Consider the following 16,847-nt stretch of genomic DNA (forward strand, 5'->3'; position numbering starts at 1 on the left):
CCCGCGCGCCGCCGACGACGACGACGTCCTCGGCAGTAGCCTCGACTCCCTTTAACGGCGCGCGCACCTTTTCTCGCCCGCCATCCGTCCTTCGCGCGACCTCGGACCCGCGCCTCGCCTCGCGGCGCGTCGACGAAGAAACGACGAATGGCGTCGCGCGCGGCGTCCACGCGCGCCGACGCGCGACCGCCCGCCCGACCCCGGGATCGCCGCGAAATCCTCGCGCGCGCGCGCGCGCGCGTCGCTCGAATCACGACTCGTCGAGTCCCTCTTTTTTTCCCAGCCCGTCGATACTGTTTGCGCGGCCGACGCCCGGCCGCGACGGCCCCCCGCGACGTCCCGCGGCGGTTTCGGGCGCGCTGGCGTGTGTAAAACGACCGATCGTGACTCAAGCGCCGTTTACGTATTGCGCGCGCATTTCGCCAATGTATCGCGAACGCGACGCGCGCGTCGTCTCCGGGCGGTCGGTCGCCCGCCCCGCGCGACGCGCGCGAGCCGCGACGTCGACGCGCGCGCGGCAGTCGCCCGCGCGCGCGACCGCGCGAGCGCGCGCGAACGCGCGAACCGCGCGCGCGCGACCGACGGGCGAGGGAATCGACGCGCGCGCGACGATCTCGGCGACGGATCGAAGACGCGATCGATCGATCGAAGATATTTCCGCGGGCAGCGCTGGCGGAAACGGCGCGCGCGACGCGCGCGAGGGCGAGGACGCGCGCGAGACGGGATGCCGTCGATGACGCGGAGTCGAACGGACTCGCCGAACGCGATCGCGGCGATCGCGGTGGACGTCGCGGTGCGAGCGCTGGGAGGGAGGCGGGCGACGGAGGCGGGGACGGCGAGCGACGAGGCGAGCGAGGTGGTCGACGCGTTGTTGCCCAGGGTGACGCGGTTGAGCGTGCGAAAGCGATTGTCGGGGCGGGGGGGGAAGAGTGATAGAGAGGGACGGGTGGGGGCAGACGAGATGGGGTTCGACGCGATGGATGCGGATACGTTGTTCGGGGAAAGATCCACGGAGGGGTCGCTTCGCGGAGGCACGGCGATGTTTCACGAACGAAAAAACTCGTTCGATGGGGAAATTAAATTTGAATCGGCGTTGCCGACGGCGTCGGACGATGCGGTGATTCCGACCGAGGAGGGTGGGCGGCGACCGCCGACGCCGGGTAAGACTCGCCCTTGGTTGAAGGAATCGCGAGCGACTCCGATGCAAGTCGACGACGAGCGAGCGAAGACTTGCGGCGACGCCGTGCCCAGTATTTTGGCTTCGCCGAAGAGAAACGGATCCATGCTGATCCTGAATGCGGAAGATCACGATACAAAGATGCGCTGCGTGGGAACGCCGACGTTGGTGCCGCGCGCGCGTCGCGCCGAAGTCAATTCCCCGACGTTGGTTGGGGTCGAATCGCCGTCGGCGGGTACGCCCTCCGAACAATCCATCGAGACGTCTGACCACAAGCCGTTCAGTCGTAGCGCATCCACGCTGTCGACGGTATCTCTCGCCTCGGCGTTCAGCCCGGTCTCTCGACCGATGTCGAGGAATGCATCCCAAGAAGACCTCAGTAAATGAGGAATGAAACGTCCCATCGTCGCGACACCACGCCCGTTGTATTCACCGATTCCTCGACCACTATTTATGTGGTTCTAGTCGCGTTCTATGTTGTGGATATTGTATTCTCAATCAATGTTTATTCCGTCTAGGTGCAATCTATTCCTCCCGTACAAAAGCCTACAAAAGTAAAACCTTGGAGGCGGGAGAGGCGCGCAAACCGGAGAACCGGACATGCCCGCGACGCGCTTGCTGTTGCGGGACGCCACGCACCGCGCGCGCCTTGACACGAACACCACGCTCCCGAACACCCGTCATAGTCGCAGAGATAGTCGCGGCTGTCCCATCCTTCTTCACATCAAACTTATCCGCCGCGACGTGCACGTTCTTCACCGCCCGGCCAGAAATATCCCCGACGCTCTTCTCCCACTCAGGATCCCAGCACACGGCTTCCGGAGTGGAACACGCGATAGATTTGCCAAATGGGCACGTCGCATACGCGCAGTCACCATTCTCAAATCCAGTCACAAAGTGCTCCTCGAAAATGGAGCGGAGCAAGTAATACTCCTTCGTCGTCGGCGGATGCAGCGGGAAGCGTTGGGCGCGTCTCGCAAAGTCTTCATCCGACACTTCGAGCTCGGCATGCGCCGCCAAACCGTCGACCCAGTCGTAGCCGACGCCGTCGCTAAATTGTTCTTTTTGTCGCCAAAGCACTTCTTGCGGCAAGTAGGAATCTCCAGGGGTGTCGAACGCCTTGCGAAGGATGTACTTTTCCAAGTACGGACGCCCATCCGCATCCTTCTTGTTGACATCAATCATCTTGTCCTCCGGTCGCATGTTCATCGCGAGATCGATGACTTGCTGAGACAAGAGCGGAGTGCGCACCTCAATGCCCCAACTCATAGTTGATTTGTTCGCGCGCAAAACGTCCCATTGGTGCAATCGCATGGTCTTCCGACGGCACTCGGCGTGGAATTCAGCCGGGTTCGGCGCCTTGTGAAAATACAAGTATCCGCCGAAGAGCTCATCCGCGCCCTCGCCCGACAGCACCATCTTGAATCCCAGTGACTTGATATGACGGCTCAAAAGATACATTGGCACCGACGCCCGAACTTGTTCGAACGTTTCCAGATGCCAAATGACATCCGGAAGCGCGTCCAAGGCTTCCTCAGGCGTGAAATGCACCTCGTGGTGAATCGTTCCGAGTTGCTCGGCAACCTTGCGAGCGGCGACTAAATCTGGTGCCCCCTTGATACCGATGGAAAACGAGTGCACGGGTTCGTCCGCACCGTACGTGTTCTTCGCTAACTTACGCTGACGCACAGCGATGGAAGTGATCAACGAAGAGTCGAGGCCTCCAGAGAGGAGCACGGCGTACGGGACGTCCGCCATCAAACGCTTGGTGACGGCGTCGACGACGCACTCACGGAGCTCCTCCAAGTTTGCCTCCTTGGTCGGCACGTAATTTTCATCCGTAATCCACTGCGGGTTGTACCAGCGCTCGATCGTCGCCGGCGCGTCCCCCTTCTTGACGTACACGTGACCAGGGGGGAAGATTTCATAATTCGCCACCCCCGGGTCGTCGTGAAGTGTCTTCATCTCGCTGCTAAACCACACGCTCCCATCCTTCCCGTTCGCCATATACATCGGAATCTTACCCATGTGATCTCTCGCCGCCACGATCACATCGTTCTCGCGATCCTCAATCACGAACGCGAACATTCCGTCGAGCTCGCTCACAAAGCTCGGCCCGTGCTGCTCGTACAGGTGCCCGATGACTTGACAATCGCTCTTATTCTCGCTCACGATTCCATACTTTTCCCTCAATTCCGCGTGATTATAAATCTCCCCGTTCGCGATGAACGCCGTCCTCTTCGTCGCGTCCGTGAACAGCGGTTGATCGCCGCTCTTTCCCGGCGCCACGATGCTCAGGCGCTTGTGCACCATGAAGGTTTGTCGTCCCGCGTCGTCCAATCGCACCTCCATCCCGTACGAATCCGGTCCTCGGTGTCGCAGCCGCTTCGCGAGCTGATACACGCGCTGCCGATTCTTGCGCGCGTCGCCCGTGAGGCGCAGGACGCTGAAGATCCCGCACATGATCGTCCGCGCGCGTTCGACGCGCGGCAAAGCCCTGAACGCTGGAACCCTCGAGTCGGGCGCGCGCGCCGGCGGACGCGCGCGCGACGCCGCGAGGCCGCGAGGCGAGGCGCGCGACGGGTGCGCGCGCGGTCGAACGACGCGAGCGCGGCGGACGCGGCGCGCGGTGGACGCGACGCGACGGCGTGTGCGCGCGAGACGACGCGAGCGCGCGCATTATCCGACCGAGCCGCCGCCGATCGATGGGCGACCGACCGCCGTGTGGGCAAACAGTGACGTGTGGGGGGGATTCGGGATGGATCGCGCGCGAGCGAGACGCGGCGAGGCGACGCGACGACGGCGCGCGCGAGAAAAGTGCGTCGTTAACAACGAACGAGAATTTTTAAACGGCCGATCGAGGCCGAGGGGTCGAGGTCGGCGGCGGCGTCGAGGCGAAGGGCCTCGGGAAGACCGCGCAGGGGGACGTCGCGGAGACGGGACGAGGGCGTGCGGAGCGCGCCGTCGTGAATCTCTCGCGAGATTTGGGCGAGCATGTCGCGGCGACCGGCGCCTTGAGTGGTGTTTTCGTCGTGCTCGAGCCAGCGGGTGAGCCAGAAGCCTTTGAGGGTGATGTCTTTGAAGATGAAGGCGCCGGTGGGAACGACGAGCGGTTGCTTGGACATGCCGCCGTAGGTAACCATGACGGACGATGCGTTCGGCTGAAGCAGTCTAAGCATGGTTTGCGCGCTATATCCACTCACGGCGTTAAACCCAAACCGCGCCCTCGTCGCGAGTTCGCGCGTTTTCGCGTCGAGTCGGAGGAATTTACCCTCGACGTCTGGTATCACGACGTCGGCGCCGTCGGCGCGCAACGATTCAAAAACCTCCTCCGTCGCCGTCTCGCTCGATCTCGGCCGACACATAGCTATCGTTCTAATACCCCTCGCGCGTGCGAGCTGCAATAACGCCCGTCCAACCCCCGAAGTCGCGGCGTTCACGACGATCGTATCCCCCTCTCGCGCGTCGTTATCGACCAACAGCCGCAGCGCCGTGCACGGATTCACCGTCATCATCGCCGCCTCGTGCACGGGCACGTCCCGATCGATCACATCAAACGCGTTCGCGTTCGCCACCACCTCTCGTCGCCACGTTCCCAGCGCGTACGATCGATTCGGCACCACTCTGTCGCCCGTTCGCGCGCCCCTCGCCAGCGCCCTCGTCCCGCACGCCGTCACCTCCCCCACCATCTCGTTCCCTCCGCACGCCGGCAGCTCGCGCGCGACCGGGTACTTACCCTCGATCATGTTCACGTCCGACGGGTTCACCGGCGCGGCGAGGACGCGCACGCGCACGTCGTCCTCGCCCAGTTCGTCCGGCAACGGTATCGACGCCACGCGCAGGACCTCCCCCGGCGCGCCGCGCTCGGCGTACACGCACGCCTCCGTGTGCGCGCGTCGACGCGCGATGACGTCGCGGATCGCGCGCGGCGCGCGTCGGCGCATCGCGCGTCGAGCGCGACGCGATGCGGCGTCAGAGCGCGACGCCGCGAATCGATCCGCGCGCGCGTCGATGCGAGTCGACGCGAATGGACGGTGAGAGCGCCGCGACGACGTGCGGGGCGTGCGAGAAAGCGCGCGCGAGGTACGCGTGTCCGAAGTGCGGCGCGAGGCTGTGCGCGCTGGCGTGCTACGAGCGACACAACGATGGGAAGTGTCAAAGTCGATTTCACGAGGACGCGCTCGCGAGCGCGATGCGAGGGATGACGGCGACGGCGGAGACGAAGCGGGAGATGATGGAGACTTTGCGGCGACGCGCGGTGGCGGACGGGACGCTGGATCTCGGGATCGAGGAGGAGGAGGAGGAGGAGGAGGGCGACGACGACGACGACGGCGGCGAGCGGTGCGTGCTGAGCGAGGCGAGCTTGGAGGTACTGCGCGCGGGGGGAGAGTTGGATTTAGAAGCGTTGAATGAGGAAGAACGGGCGAGTTTTGAGCGGGCGGTCGCGAGCGGGGAGCTCGTGGAGGCGTGGGTGCCGTGGTGGGAATCGCCCGAGGCTGGACGAACGCGCGCGAGCGCGAGGGGCGAGCGCGCGGTGGCGGAGCTCGATCTGTGTGAACCGACGACGAGCGAGGGCGCGAACGACAAAGATAAAGGCATACCACCGCTCGCGAGCGCGGATGAAGCTTTGGATCCGTTTGAGAGGTTGAGCGGGGGTAAAGAAGCCCCCGAAGCGCTTCGCTGGCACTGCGTCAACGCGCTCTCGGCGTACGTCCTCGTCAAGCGATCTTTCAACGGAGATTGGAGCGATGAAGAGGAAATCGCGTGCGACGCGATGTTAGAACTATCCGCTGTGCTCAGCGCCGAGCGCGGTGCGATCGCGGAGGCCCAGTGCGCGCGAGACGCCGCGCTCGACGTCGTCCGCCGCGCGCCGCGCGCGCTCCCCTCCCCCCCCTCCCCTCGCGCTCTCCAGCGCGCGCTCACCGCCGACCTCCGCGCCCTGTTCGCCGCCCCAACCATCCCCATTCGAGCCCTGCTCGACCTCTCTCGCGCTCTCGACGTCGCCGCGCGCGCGTCGGCGTCCGACCGCGCGCGACGCCGCCGCGCCGCGCTCAAGTCCCGCTACCTCTGCGCCTACCTCTGCGCCGACGCCCTCGGCGTCGTCACCGCCGACGTCGCGCGCGCCGTGAAAGAAATCATCGACGACGACCTCGACGTCGACCCCGACGTCGACCTCGACGTCGTCCGCGTCCGCGACGGCGTCGCGTCGCCCCGCGCGCGCGGGTAGCGCTCCACGCACCACGTGGCGCATTTTAACGATCGCGCCTATATACATACATACACGCGCACTGTTTGCCCATACGTGCCAGCTGGCACCGGCGAAAATAGCCGCGGGGGATCGACGCGATCGAACGGATCGAACGCGTCAGAGCGTGTCGCGCGAGCGCCCGTCGATCGAACCGTCGACGCGCGTCATGGCGCGACAGCGCTCCTTCGTCGCCGCGGCCGTCGCGGTCGCGCTCGCGTGCGTGGCGCTCGGCCCGATCGCGGGCGCGAACGCGGGACACGATGGGTGGGGACCGAATCCCACGCCCACGTCGTCGAATTCGTACAACAATCCGGGGTACTACGGTCCGTACTACGGAGGCGGGTCGACCTGTCCGCCGACGGTGACGACGTTCGGGAGAGACGCCAACTGCCCGACGTCCGCGGGCGATTGCGGCACGACGTCGTTTTATGGAAGTTCGGATTGCCAGCAAATGACGTGGGAGTACGACAATTACAAGTATTACGTCCTCGACGGGCAACCGAACTTGCCGGAACCGTTCACGGGCATTCCGCGCGTGAACATCGAGACGAATGAGAAGTATGAAGGTCAGATGGCCCTGGATCGGGCGTACGTCGGATCGATCGTCGGTCAAGCGCTGCCGGGCATCGTCATCGCCATCATGTTGTTCGCTTCGATGCTTTTGGTGTGCTTCTTCTACCTCATCTCCTCCGTGTGCAAGTGCTGCGGCGTGTGCAAATGCTGCTTCCGACCGAGACCGTATACGCGCAAGGCTTTGCACGTGGCCAAGGGAGTGCAACTCTTGTTTGTGGCTCTGTGCTTCTGCGGTTGCGTCGTCATCTACGCCGCGTCTCCGGACGTCTCCAGCGGCGTGCGAACGATCACGAGCGGTTTGGTCAACGCCACGAACGACCTGTCGAACGATGTGAGCTCGCTCCAGACGACATTAGCTGCCGTTCAATCGACCGACATGGACACCGCCGAACTCACTGACCTGAGCACCGCGGCTACCACGGCAAACGTGGAAATTACCAAGACGAAGAATAGCATCGACAAAGCACAAGAAGACGTCCAACTCGCCGCCGACATCGTCGCCGGTGTTCTCCTCGGCGTTGCCGTGATCACGATGGTACTCTCTGTGCTGAACTTCTGGCGCTTACTCATCATTTTCTCCGTCTTGACGTCTTTGATTTTGATCGCCACGTGGATCGTCGTCGGCGCCTTGGCCGCCGTCGGCGTCTTCCTCGACGACTTGTGCTACACGATGGATTTGTACGTCCAAAATCCGGATTCTGTCTCCATCAGCAAGGAAATTCCGTGCCCAGACGCGAAAGATGTCGTCCAATTCGGTTCAAAGTTCCGCGAACAAATCAACATCATGGTGCATGACCTCAACGACAAAGTTTTCACGCACAACGGTGGTGTGGGTGCTGGAAACCAAAAAAATTTTCTGTGCCCGGCCTATGAAAAGCAGACCTGGGATAACTTGTGCGGTACCGCCTCCCAACGTAATGCTGGTTCCTGGGTATCCCCGTTATGGAGCGACGAATTCGCAAACAAAGCCTGCGAAGCCTACCACAGGGGCGACCTCGGCGGCACGTCCGCGGCCCCGTCGGCTACGTTCACGCCCTTTGTGACGTGGGATTGTCGGTCAGGCGACACTCCTAGCGGCTACCTCAACTTCACGTTGAGTTCAAGTACACGCGTTACCCAGACAATCGGCGGGGACATTGGGACTTACTACAACGGAGTAAGTGGCGTGACGACGCAGATGGTCAGCGACATCACGAACGTCTACAACGTCATTTGGCAGTTTGAGTCCATCCTCAAGTGCGACTTCATCTCCAACACGTTCATGTGGGTTCAACCGGGCTGCCGCGAAGCCGTTGACGCCATTCAGCTCATGTGGAGAGGTTTCATCGTCACCGCCACCGGCTACTTGTGCTTGTGGATCACCATGCTCGTCACCCTCGGCCGCATGGCCAACGCCGACTTGATGATTGACGGCGGTAAGTTCAACGCCAAGAAGGCTGGTTTGATCTAAATCATCGCCGCGCATCGCGCACGGCGCGCCTCACGAGGCGCGATGCCGTGACATTTTCTCAAGTAACAACCTTTATGAATCAAATCTAAAATCCTACTCTAACTTTCCGCGCTCGGGTTCGCCGCCGCCTCCTCGGCTCTCGACTTTGCGAGCGCCGCTCTGCGCGCGTACATCGCCTTCGCCTCTTCACTCCGCGCGGCCAGCGCCACGCGTCGCGCGTGTGCCTCCGGATTGAACGCCACCATTCCCTCCGGCGATCGCGCATCCGGCGGCTTACTCAACCCTCGCGCCGGCGCCTCCATGCGCGACATTTTCGATTCATCAAACGCGTGCTCCGCCCCCGGAAACACCCTCAACTTCCGCATCGTCTCCTTGCTCCGCACGCACCTCGGCAGCATGCGTTCGACCGCTTTTCTCAGCACCCACGTCGGATCTCGATCGAACATCTCCCTCGCCGTGCGCGTCACCAATCCCCCGACGTATCCCGTGTGTCGATGATACCGCTTCTTCTTCAGCTTCTCCCCCGTCAGGTGCACCTCCCCCGCGTTCACCACCACCACGACGTCCCCGCTCCCCGCGCCCGGCGCGTACGTCGGCTTATCCTTACCCTGCAGCGCCACCGCGATCCGCGACGCCAATCGACCCAGCACCTCGCCCCTCGCGTCCACCAAGCGGTACCGCAGCCCGCGCAGGTTGGCCACGTTGCGCACGATCGCGCTCGATTTCGACGCCATCGCGCGCGACCGCGACGCGCCGAGCGCCTCCGCGCGCGCGCCGGGCGCGCCTTCGTCCGCGCGCGCGACCGCGCGCGACCGCGACGACCGCGGACGACGAACGACGCGCTCGAGCGTCGATCAATGGCGAAATCGCAGAGGTTTTCGCCGCACACGACGGCGCGAGACATGTCGCGCGCGATCGTCGCGCGCGCGACGGCGACGGCGACGGCGACGGCGACGGCGACGCGCGCGCGCGCGCGAACGACGCGCGCGGCGCGGACGACGCGGACGACGCGCGCGCGCGTCGTCGCGCGAGCGACGGAGGATGGGCGAGAGGAGGATTCGAAGAGCGACGCGACGACGACGAGCGCGAGCGATGCGCGCGCGGTCATGCGAGCGTCGGACGCGGTGGAGGTCGCCGAGGATGATTACCGAGGCACGCTGCGGTTGTTTCTGGACACGGCGGACGAGGAGACGTTCGACGCGTGGTTGCCCACGGGGATGTTCGTCGGCGTGACGACGAATCCGACGATATTGGAACGGGACGGCGTGGAGTGTAGCGTCGATGCGCTGAGCGCGCTGGCGAGGAATGCGCTTGAGTTTGATGCGGTGGAAGAGTTTCAAGTGCAGACGTGGGGGGAGGATAGCGATGAGATGTGGAAGAATGGAATCGCGTTGGCGCGACTGGACCCGGAGCGCGTGGTGGTCAAGGTGCCGGTGACGCTGGAGGGGATAAAGGCGGCGAACGCGTTGGTCGTGGACGGGGTGCGGGTGACGATGACGGCGGCGTATGCACCGCATCAAGTGCTCGTGGCGGCGTCGATCGGAGCGAATTATATAGCGCCGTATTTGGGACGAATGAACGACGCCGGTCGAGACGGCTTGGGAACCATCGTCTCGATGCAAGAAACCGTGGATGAGTTGGAGAGCGATATGCGCATTCTCGTGGCGAGCGTGCGCACGGTGGCAGAGATGGCGAAGCTCGCGGCGAAAGGCTGCGATACGTTCACCATCAGCGAAAAGGTTGCGGCAGAAATGTTCACCGATCCTTTAACGAGCCAAGCCGCCATCGATTTCCAAAGCTGCGCCGAGCGCATGGCGCCCAAGCCGCCCAAGAAGGAGAAGGAAGCCGTCGTCGTCGAGGAAATAGACGTCGACGACTCCGACGACACCGACATCGTTCAAGACAGCGACGCGAGCGACGCGTGAGCTATGATTAATGCAAGCTATTCTATTCGTACGACTCCCGCACTCGCCGCGCCGCTTCGCGAACTGGTCCGCCCCGCGCGAGATCGAATCCGGCACCTCCGCCGCGAATCGAGGCGCGAGGCTCGACCGCAGGGCGCGCGCGACCGCGAAACGCGGACGCGACTTCGCCCGCGGCGCGAACGACGGACGACGGCGACAGTTGGCGACGCGGGACGATGACGACGAGCGACGACGACGCGACGCGCGAGCCGACGACGACGGCGACGACGGTGAACGACGCTTCTAGGTCGTGAAATAAAAGCGCGCTGAGTCGAGCGCTGTACGCCACGTTCGGGCGAAGGCACGAGGAGAGACGGAATCGAGCGCGAGGTGACGCCGCCGGCGCAAAGTCGAACGCCGCGAAAAACGGGAATCGAACGTCGGTGGCCGATAAAGCGTGCGGTGATGATGTTTCGTAGGCGCGATAACGATCGAGTCGCGTCGGCGCGCGAGTTTTGTAAAGTATATTGATCAAAAGATGGAGCCACCGCGCGACGCGAGACGCGTCCAACTTGTCAACTTCACAACTTCAACTCTTCAATCTTCAACTCTTTCAACTAGTGTACAGAGGAGCGAATCGATCGCGCCAGTGCTCGTTCGTGGTGAGTCGGCATGTGTCAATCGATGGAATCTCAGCGCGTGCGCATACTTCTCACGCGAAGCACGTATTGAGCATTGAGCTCGTCCAAGCGTCTCGAGATTTCGCGAGCGTCGGGCAAGCGACACGAGTCGCCGCACCAGAACGCTCGACGAGCGGGTGAACAGAGCGCCTGATTTTGCCAGTATGATGATTTTCCCTTTCCGTTGTTTGCGATCGAAGACGAATACTCATGCGAACGCGCCACGCTCGAGCTCGACGACGGCGCCGCGGCCGATCCCGACTCGACGTCGGAGTCGGAGTCGTTGAGCATGTTTATCAAATCCACCAAGTCGCACGGAAACATCTCTTCGTGGCTGGCGAGAAACACGCTCGGTGACATGAGCGTCACCGTACACGGGGAGGCCGTCGTCGTGGCTTCCGAAGTCGGGGTCGTGCTAATCCTCTCGTCGTCTCGCGAAAGCACCAAGAGGTCAGAAGTGGGCGACGTGACGACCGAGTCACGCGCGAGGGTATCGGCGCTCGCAGACGCCATGATGAGTGATCGAGACGATGTCCGTCAGTGTACGCGAGCACTTTGCGGGTAAGGTACGATTGCGCGCGTTAAAGTGTGACCAGCGCCGTGCGCGTCACACTTTTTCGCACGTGAGCGCCGTTGGGTCGTCAGAGCGAAGGAGCAGCGGAGCCGCGGTTCATATTGAATTCAGATATGTATTATCATGGTACTATACTGCTACGGTGATTGTTGGCTGTGGACATCGGTATGATACAAACGGGCTCGCGTCGTCATGAAAATGCGTGGCAGTCGTGCACAAACGTCGCCGTCGAGCTTTGTTGACGTATTTCCGCGATTGAATTTGGATCGGCAAAGGACGCTGGAAGCAGCGCGATCGATTGTAAGGCCTCATTGATGAGACGCATGTAGTACAAACAACCAAACGTGCTTGATTGTACCCTGCTCATGTCGAACTGGTATTCGTCTGCTTGCTGTTTCATCTTTGCGACGACGTCGCCGATGGTGCTGGTCTGGAAGATAACAGCCTTCATTCTCTCTATTGGCACTGGACCCTGCAAGCCACGGAAGCCACTACGCTCCGCAATCATGGATGATTTGTTTTCCATGGCTGCTAATAGATTTTCTTGCATGGCCGCCATGCCGAGATAGTTCGCGTACGGATGAGCCGGCGCCGCCAACGCCGACGGACCTCGCGTAACCTTCTTATGCGACACACGTTGGCTGCGCCTCTGATCAGACAGGGCAGCGAGCTGCTTAGCGATCTCTGCTTCTTCGCCCGCGTCTGTAACGTCGTTGAGAAAGAAGGAGCAATAACGATCCGCCACTTGCACGTGTCGCGGAACCTTGCGGAAGTATGTGTCTTCTGGAATTTTCCCGAGGTCGGCGTAGAAATCAATCAGAGGTCGCATTTTCCGCGTCCCACGCGGTCTGCGCAACTCGTCCATCGATTCTCGTATCATCCGTACCTCGACCAAGGGAGGAAGAGGAACAGGCGATGGGTCTCTCACCGCCTCGGCGACTGGTTCGCTCTTCAAGTCCGCGTTGGCTCCGCCGATACGAGGTTGTTTCACGGACACCAACCCACTCAACGCGGCTTCTAAGTCATCCTCGAGCACTTCATCGTCGTCGACTGAAGCCTTCGATCGCTTTCTCTTCGCCGCAACAGCCACTTTTACTTTCTGCTGCGCGGGTTTCGCGAGGGCGACTTCGAGTTCGCGCGGCTCGACGACGACCTCCTTAATCTTCATATACTTTTCCATCTCCCTCGACGGCTGGACTCCCGGAGGCAGACGCAGCAATAACTTTTCCTTACCCGACCTAAAGTCGATCTGCCAAGGCTTGGTGATCACCAACTGCTGCAACGCCTCGGTCTCCGGCAACAAGATCGTCCCCCACAACAACTCCACGCTCGAATCCACGCTCGGCACCCCGACCACGCGCGCGCAAAACTCCCCCACGGTCTCCCCATCGTACACCGGCATCTGCGACGCCTCGTAATCCGGCAACGGCTTCGCGCCCGCGTCGCTCGTCGTCCCTCCCGCGTCGTCGCGTCGTCCCCGTCGTCCTCTCGTCGACGCCTATCCCTCGCGCGCGCGTCCGTTCCATCGTCAGTCCATCGCTCGCGTTCGACCGTCGCCCCTCCTCGTTCCTTTCGCGTCGTTCGCATCGCGCGCTCGCGCCGCGCGCCCGCGCGCGTCGCGACGACATCGCGCCAATCCCTCGACGCGTTCGTTTCGCGCGCGCGTCGTTCGCCCCGCGCGCGTCGTCCGCGCGCGCGCACCTTGGTGTCGATCGCGAGCGTCACGTGTCCGATCGGCGCGCGCGTCGCCGCGCGCCGACGCGCGTCGCGCGCGTCGACGTCCATCGCGCGACGCGACGCGCGCGACGCGACGCGGCGCGCGGAGATGTGCGCCCCGTCCCCTCGCGGGATGTTGCGGCGATCGCGCGGGCGCGGCGATCGCGCGGGTCGGTCGAGTGGGTCGATCGATCGATCGATCGATCGGTGCGTGGGTCGATCGGGTGATCGGTCGGTCGGTGGGTGATCGGTCGGTGGGTGGGTCGATCGATCGGTGGGTGGGTCGATCGATCGGTGGGTGGGTCGACTCGATCGATCGATCGGTGGATCGGTGGATCGATCGGTGGGTCGATCGATCGATCGGTGGATGGGTCGATCGATCGATCGGTGGGCGGGTCGACTCGATCGATCGATCGATCGGGGCGATCGATCGGTCGGTCGGTCGGTCGGTCGGTCGCGGCGACGCGACGCGCGACGCGCGAGACCGCGACGACGACGACGGGGCGGCGGCGACATGGCGCGCGCGACGGCGGCGCGCGGCGCGGGACGCGCGGTGGACGCGCGCGCGGGCGCGCGACGCGGGACGCGCGCGACGCGCGTCGCGCGGGCGACGCGCGCGAACCGCGCGACGACGACGACGTCATCCGCAACGGCGACGTCCGACGCGGCCGTGGACGCGTTGGAGGCGCTGCGCGAGGTGAAAATCGCGCGCGCGGTGGATGGGGTCGAGGTCGACGCGGTCGGGGACGCGATCGCGCGCGAGGGACGCGTGGCGGCGCTGTTTTTGACGCAGTTTGGGGATTTCGATTCGTGGGAGCTCGCGCAGCGATTGGTGGACGATTTGGACGCGATGAAACGGGCGGGCGTGCGCGTGGTGGCGATCGGGATCGGGAGCGCGGACGCGGCGAGGGAGTTCTCGAAGCGCACGAGGTTTCCGCTGGAGAATTTGTACGCGGATGAGGGAGGGAAGTGTCACGAGGCGCTCGGTTTCGCGCCGGGACTCGGACGCGCGGGAGGGGATTTCGCGTGGATGGAAGACAAGACGCCGTTTGTGAACGGGTACGCGAAATTGTTGCTGATGTGCGCGGGGATTGGGTCGCCCGGGACGCTTCCGGCGGTGTTCGGGGGGTATTTTGGGTCGAAATATAAGGATGAAATCTTTGTGGAAGGAAGCAACCTGGACGTTCCGGCGATTCGCAAGGCGATGAAACTCACGCTCGGAGACGGTTACTTGCGGCCTTTTGAGCTTGCAACGTTGCGATTGAACAACATGATTCAAATTCTCAATAACTGGGAAGCGTTGACGCCGAAGGATAGCAACTTGTTGGTGCAGCGCGGTGGGGTCATCGTCTTCGACGACGGGAAAGCTGCGTTCAGACACGACGATCAAGGGATTTTAGGATTCTGTCCCGCCGCTCGTGTCGTGGAAAAGGCTTTGAGTGACGATCCGTCGGCGAAGCCGGATCCCGTGAAGACGTTGCACCTCGCCGCAGAGTCGCGACGGGCGTACGTGGACGATATTTTCACCTCCATCTCTGCGCTCGAAAAGTCCAAAGACAAGGACAACGTCAAAGGCGAGGAATTGACCGGTCAGTGGCGATTGATTTACACCACGGGAACAAAGAAAGTTGCGGCGAACGTCAATCGAACGGGTGGTGGGAGCTACTTTCCCATTCCCGCCGTGCAGTCGTTTGACTTGAACTCGGGACGCATTCGCAACGGAATCTACCTCGGCCCTATTAAGTTCTTTTTCGACGGACCATTCATCTGGCGCGAAAAGTTGGACATGTTGGAATTCACTTTTACGCGCGTGAGCTTAGCGCTCGGTTCCCTAGGACCGTGGTCGAAGGATATAGACGACGGCAAATGGGAAGCCGTGAAAGCCGCCGAGCAAAGCGCGAGCTCTGGGCAAGGTAACATAGAGAAATCGGACGTAAAAGCATCCAAGCCCGGTGCCAATCCTTTCTTCAAGTTCGTGTACACCGACGATAAGTGCATCGCCGCGCGAGGTCGAGGCGGTGGCTTGGCGTTGTGGGCTCGCGTCGGCGAGCCCGAGACGGATGCTCAAGAACAGCAGCAATAAAGTTGTCAATAAAACTGTTGTACGTGCGCGCTAATCATGCACTTTTCCACTTCGATCGCTCGTCGCTTCGTATTTTCATCGAAAGTTTCCACCGCGAGCACCTCTTGTAAACCTTCGCGCACGTTTGGGACAAACTGTGTCGCTCGCTCTCCGGCGACGCGCAGCGCAGCCTCCAACAAATCCAACACTCGCCGCACGACATCTTCGCGCCAACCGACGCTGGCGTGCGCGCTGAGCTCATTGAGCGCTGGAACGAGCACGTCGCCGAGGTGTCGACACACCAAATCTTCAAAATCCTCCGCCGAGGAATGCGCGACTTCTTCGCCCACGGCGCGCACGTCGTCGATGTCATCCTTCAACGCACCGAGTATGTAAGGAAGCACTCGCGGCATTTGATCATCGCGACGGACATTAACAATCGTTCCACATAATCGAATGAATTCCATGCGCACGAGTGGCGATCGATCGCACGCGAGCGCGCCAAAATAGTTCACGCGACGACTGTCGTCGTCGCCTCGATATCCGCCACCCGTGAGATGAAAAGCGACGTCGTCGTACCCGCTCGCCGACATCGTCTCCCGCAGCGCGCACAGCGCGTGTTGACGCACTTTACTCGAACGATGCGTCAAGCTCGGCGCGATTATTTCGCGCACCACGACGACGGCGTCGGCTCGATCTCGCGCCGCCGCGCGCGCCGCGCCGAGCGCCGAAATCGCCACCTCCGCGCACTCCTCTCTCGCGCACCCCCCGAGCGCGCGCACCACCGCATCGCGCGCGTCCGCATCCAGCGCCAAAAACGTCGACGTCGACGGCATCGCGCGCACCCTCTCCAAAATCCTCCCCATCGCTCGCGCCGCGCTCTCGCGCGCCTCCTCGCGCGCCTCCTCCCCTCGCGCCAGTCTCCCTCCCAGCCGCACCAGCGCCTCGCGCGCCTCCTCCCTCGTCGCGCTCGCCGCCATCCATCCCACCGTCTCGCACGCCCGCGCGCGCGCCTCCCCGTCCCGCCCCCCTCCCGCCGCCGTCTCCAGCGCCCGCGCCCGCGCCTCCCGAGTCAACGCCGAAACGTCCATTCGCGTCCTCGCCCCCCTCGCGCGTCGCGCGTCGTCGTCGCGTCGGCGTCGCGATCGCGGCGACGCGCGGTCGACGCGACGTTCGCGTCGCACCGCGCGCGCGTCGCGCGTCGTCGCCCGCGCGCGCCGGCGTCGCGTCGCCCGCGCGTCGCCCCGATCGCGACGATCCGGCGACGCCGACGCGACGATCGACGTCGCGCGCGCGGGCGCGCGGGCGCGAAATACCCATACACACGGATCCGAAACCACCATCACGCGCGCGGACCCGAGACACCGATAAAGCGGACCGCGCGCGCGAGATCACGCGTTTAACGTGCGCTCGACGCTATAAACGTGGATGGACGAAACGCACGAAAAACGGCGCGGCGCGCG

At 63.1% G+C, this 16,847-nt stretch overlaps 11 protein-coding genes across 11 annotated transcripts; 5 read left to right on the forward strand and 6 right to left on the reverse strand.

Moving 5' to 3' along the window:
* Positions 1-724: 724 nt before the first annotated feature.
* On the forward strand, positions 725-1,564 carry OSTLU_14505 (predicted protein; the record flags this gene model as incomplete). The annotated part of the gene is made up of 1 exon (XM_001416555.1): positions 725-1,564. One exon carries the CDS (start codon positions 725-727, stop codon positions 1,562-1,564), a length of 840 nt encoding a protein of 279 aa, XP_001416592.1.
* Positions 1,565-1,668: 104 nt separating this feature from the next.
* Positions 1,669-3,640, reverse strand: OSTLU_45116 (predicted protein; the record flags this gene model as incomplete). Its single annotated transcript, XM_001416844.1, has 1 exon — positions 1,669-3,640. The coding sequence occupies one exon, from the start codon at positions 3,638-3,640 to the stop codon at positions 1,724-1,726; it is 1,917 nt and encodes a 638-aa protein (XP_001416881.1). The 3' UTR covers positions 1,669-1,723.
* A 350-nt stretch (positions 3,641-3,990) lies between these two features.
* Positions 3,991-5,139, reverse strand: OSTLU_45262 (predicted protein). Its single transcript, XM_001416845.1, has one exon. The coding sequence runs from the start codon at positions 5,119-5,121 to the stop codon at positions 4,003-4,005; it is 1,119 nt and encodes a 372-aa protein (XP_001416882.1). The 5' UTR covers positions 5,122-5,139; the 3' UTR covers positions 3,991-4,002.
* Positions 5,140-5,163: 24 nt separating this feature from the next.
* Positions 5,164-6,422, forward strand: OSTLU_30465 (predicted protein). The gene has a single exon (XM_001416556.1). It carries the CDS (start codon positions 5,205-5,207, stop codon positions 6,402-6,404), a length of 1,200 nt encoding a protein of 399 aa, XP_001416593.1. The 5' UTR covers positions 5,164-5,204; the 3' UTR covers positions 6,405-6,422.
* A 126-nt stretch (positions 6,423-6,548) lies between these two features.
* OSTLU_30466 (predicted protein) lies at positions 6,549-8,550 on the forward strand. Its single transcript, XM_001416557.1, has one exon. The coding sequence runs from the start codon at positions 6,592-6,594 to the stop codon at positions 8,446-8,448; it is 1,857 nt and encodes a 618-aa protein (XP_001416594.1). The 5' UTR covers positions 6,549-6,591; the 3' UTR covers positions 8,449-8,550.
* A 182-nt stretch (positions 8,551-8,732) lies between these two features.
* Positions 8,733-9,143, reverse strand: MRPL13 (Putative mitochondrial ribosomal protein L13; the record flags this gene model as incomplete). Its single annotated transcript, XM_001416846.1, has 1 exon — positions 8,733-9,143. A coding segment is annotated over one exon (411 nt), but the record flags the coding sequence as incomplete, so codon positions are not given.
* A 411-nt stretch (positions 9,144-9,554) lies between these two features.
* OSTLU_14510 (predicted protein) lies at positions 9,555-10,373 on the forward strand (the record flags this gene model as incomplete). Its single annotated transcript, XM_001416558.1, has 1 exon — positions 9,555-10,373. One exon carries the CDS (start codon positions 9,555-9,557, stop codon positions 10,371-10,373), a length of 819 nt encoding a protein of 272 aa, XP_001416595.1.
* A 671-nt stretch (positions 10,374-11,044) lies between these two features.
* OSTLU_14511 (predicted protein) lies at positions 11,045-11,545 on the reverse strand (the record flags this gene model as incomplete). Its single annotated transcript, XM_001416847.1, has 1 exon — positions 11,045-11,545. The coding sequence occupies one exon, from the start codon at positions 11,543-11,545 to the stop codon at positions 11,045-11,047; it is 501 nt and encodes a 166-aa protein (XP_001416884.1).
* Positions 11,546-11,724: 179 nt separating this feature from the next.
* On the reverse strand, positions 11,725-13,430 carry OSTLU_30469 (predicted protein). The gene is made up of 2 exons (XM_001416848.1): positions 13,308-13,430; positions 11,725-13,104 (listed from the first exon to the last, which is right to left on the reverse strand). Exons 1-2 carry the CDS (start codon positions 13,389-13,391, stop codon positions 11,797-11,799), a joined length of 1,392 nt encoding a protein of 463 aa, XP_001416885.1. The 5' UTR covers positions 13,392-13,430; the 3' UTR covers positions 11,725-11,796.
* Positions 13,431-14,100: 670 nt separating this feature from the next.
* OSTLU_7355 (predicted protein) lies at positions 14,101-14,727 on the forward strand (the record flags this gene model as incomplete). Its single annotated transcript, XM_001416559.1, has 1 exon — positions 14,101-14,727. A coding segment is annotated over one exon (627 nt), but the record flags the coding sequence as incomplete, so codon positions are not given.
* Positions 14,728-15,410: 683 nt separating this feature from the next.
* On the reverse strand, positions 15,411-16,166 carry OSTLU_92397 (predicted protein; the record flags this gene model as incomplete). Its single annotated transcript, XM_001416849.1, has 1 exon — positions 15,411-16,166. A coding segment is annotated over one exon (756 nt), but the record flags the coding sequence as incomplete, so codon positions are not given.
* Between the last annotated feature and the right edge of the window lie 681 nt (positions 16,167-16,847).

This window comes from Ostreococcus lucimarinus, chromosome 3, assembly GCF_000092065.1.
Source record: "Ostreococcus lucimarinus CCE9901 chromosome 3, complete sequence".
NCBI classification, from domain to species: domain Eukaryota; kingdom Viridiplantae; phylum Chlorophyta; class Mamiellophyceae; order Mamiellales; family Bathycoccaceae; genus Ostreococcus; species Ostreococcus sp. 'lucimarinus'.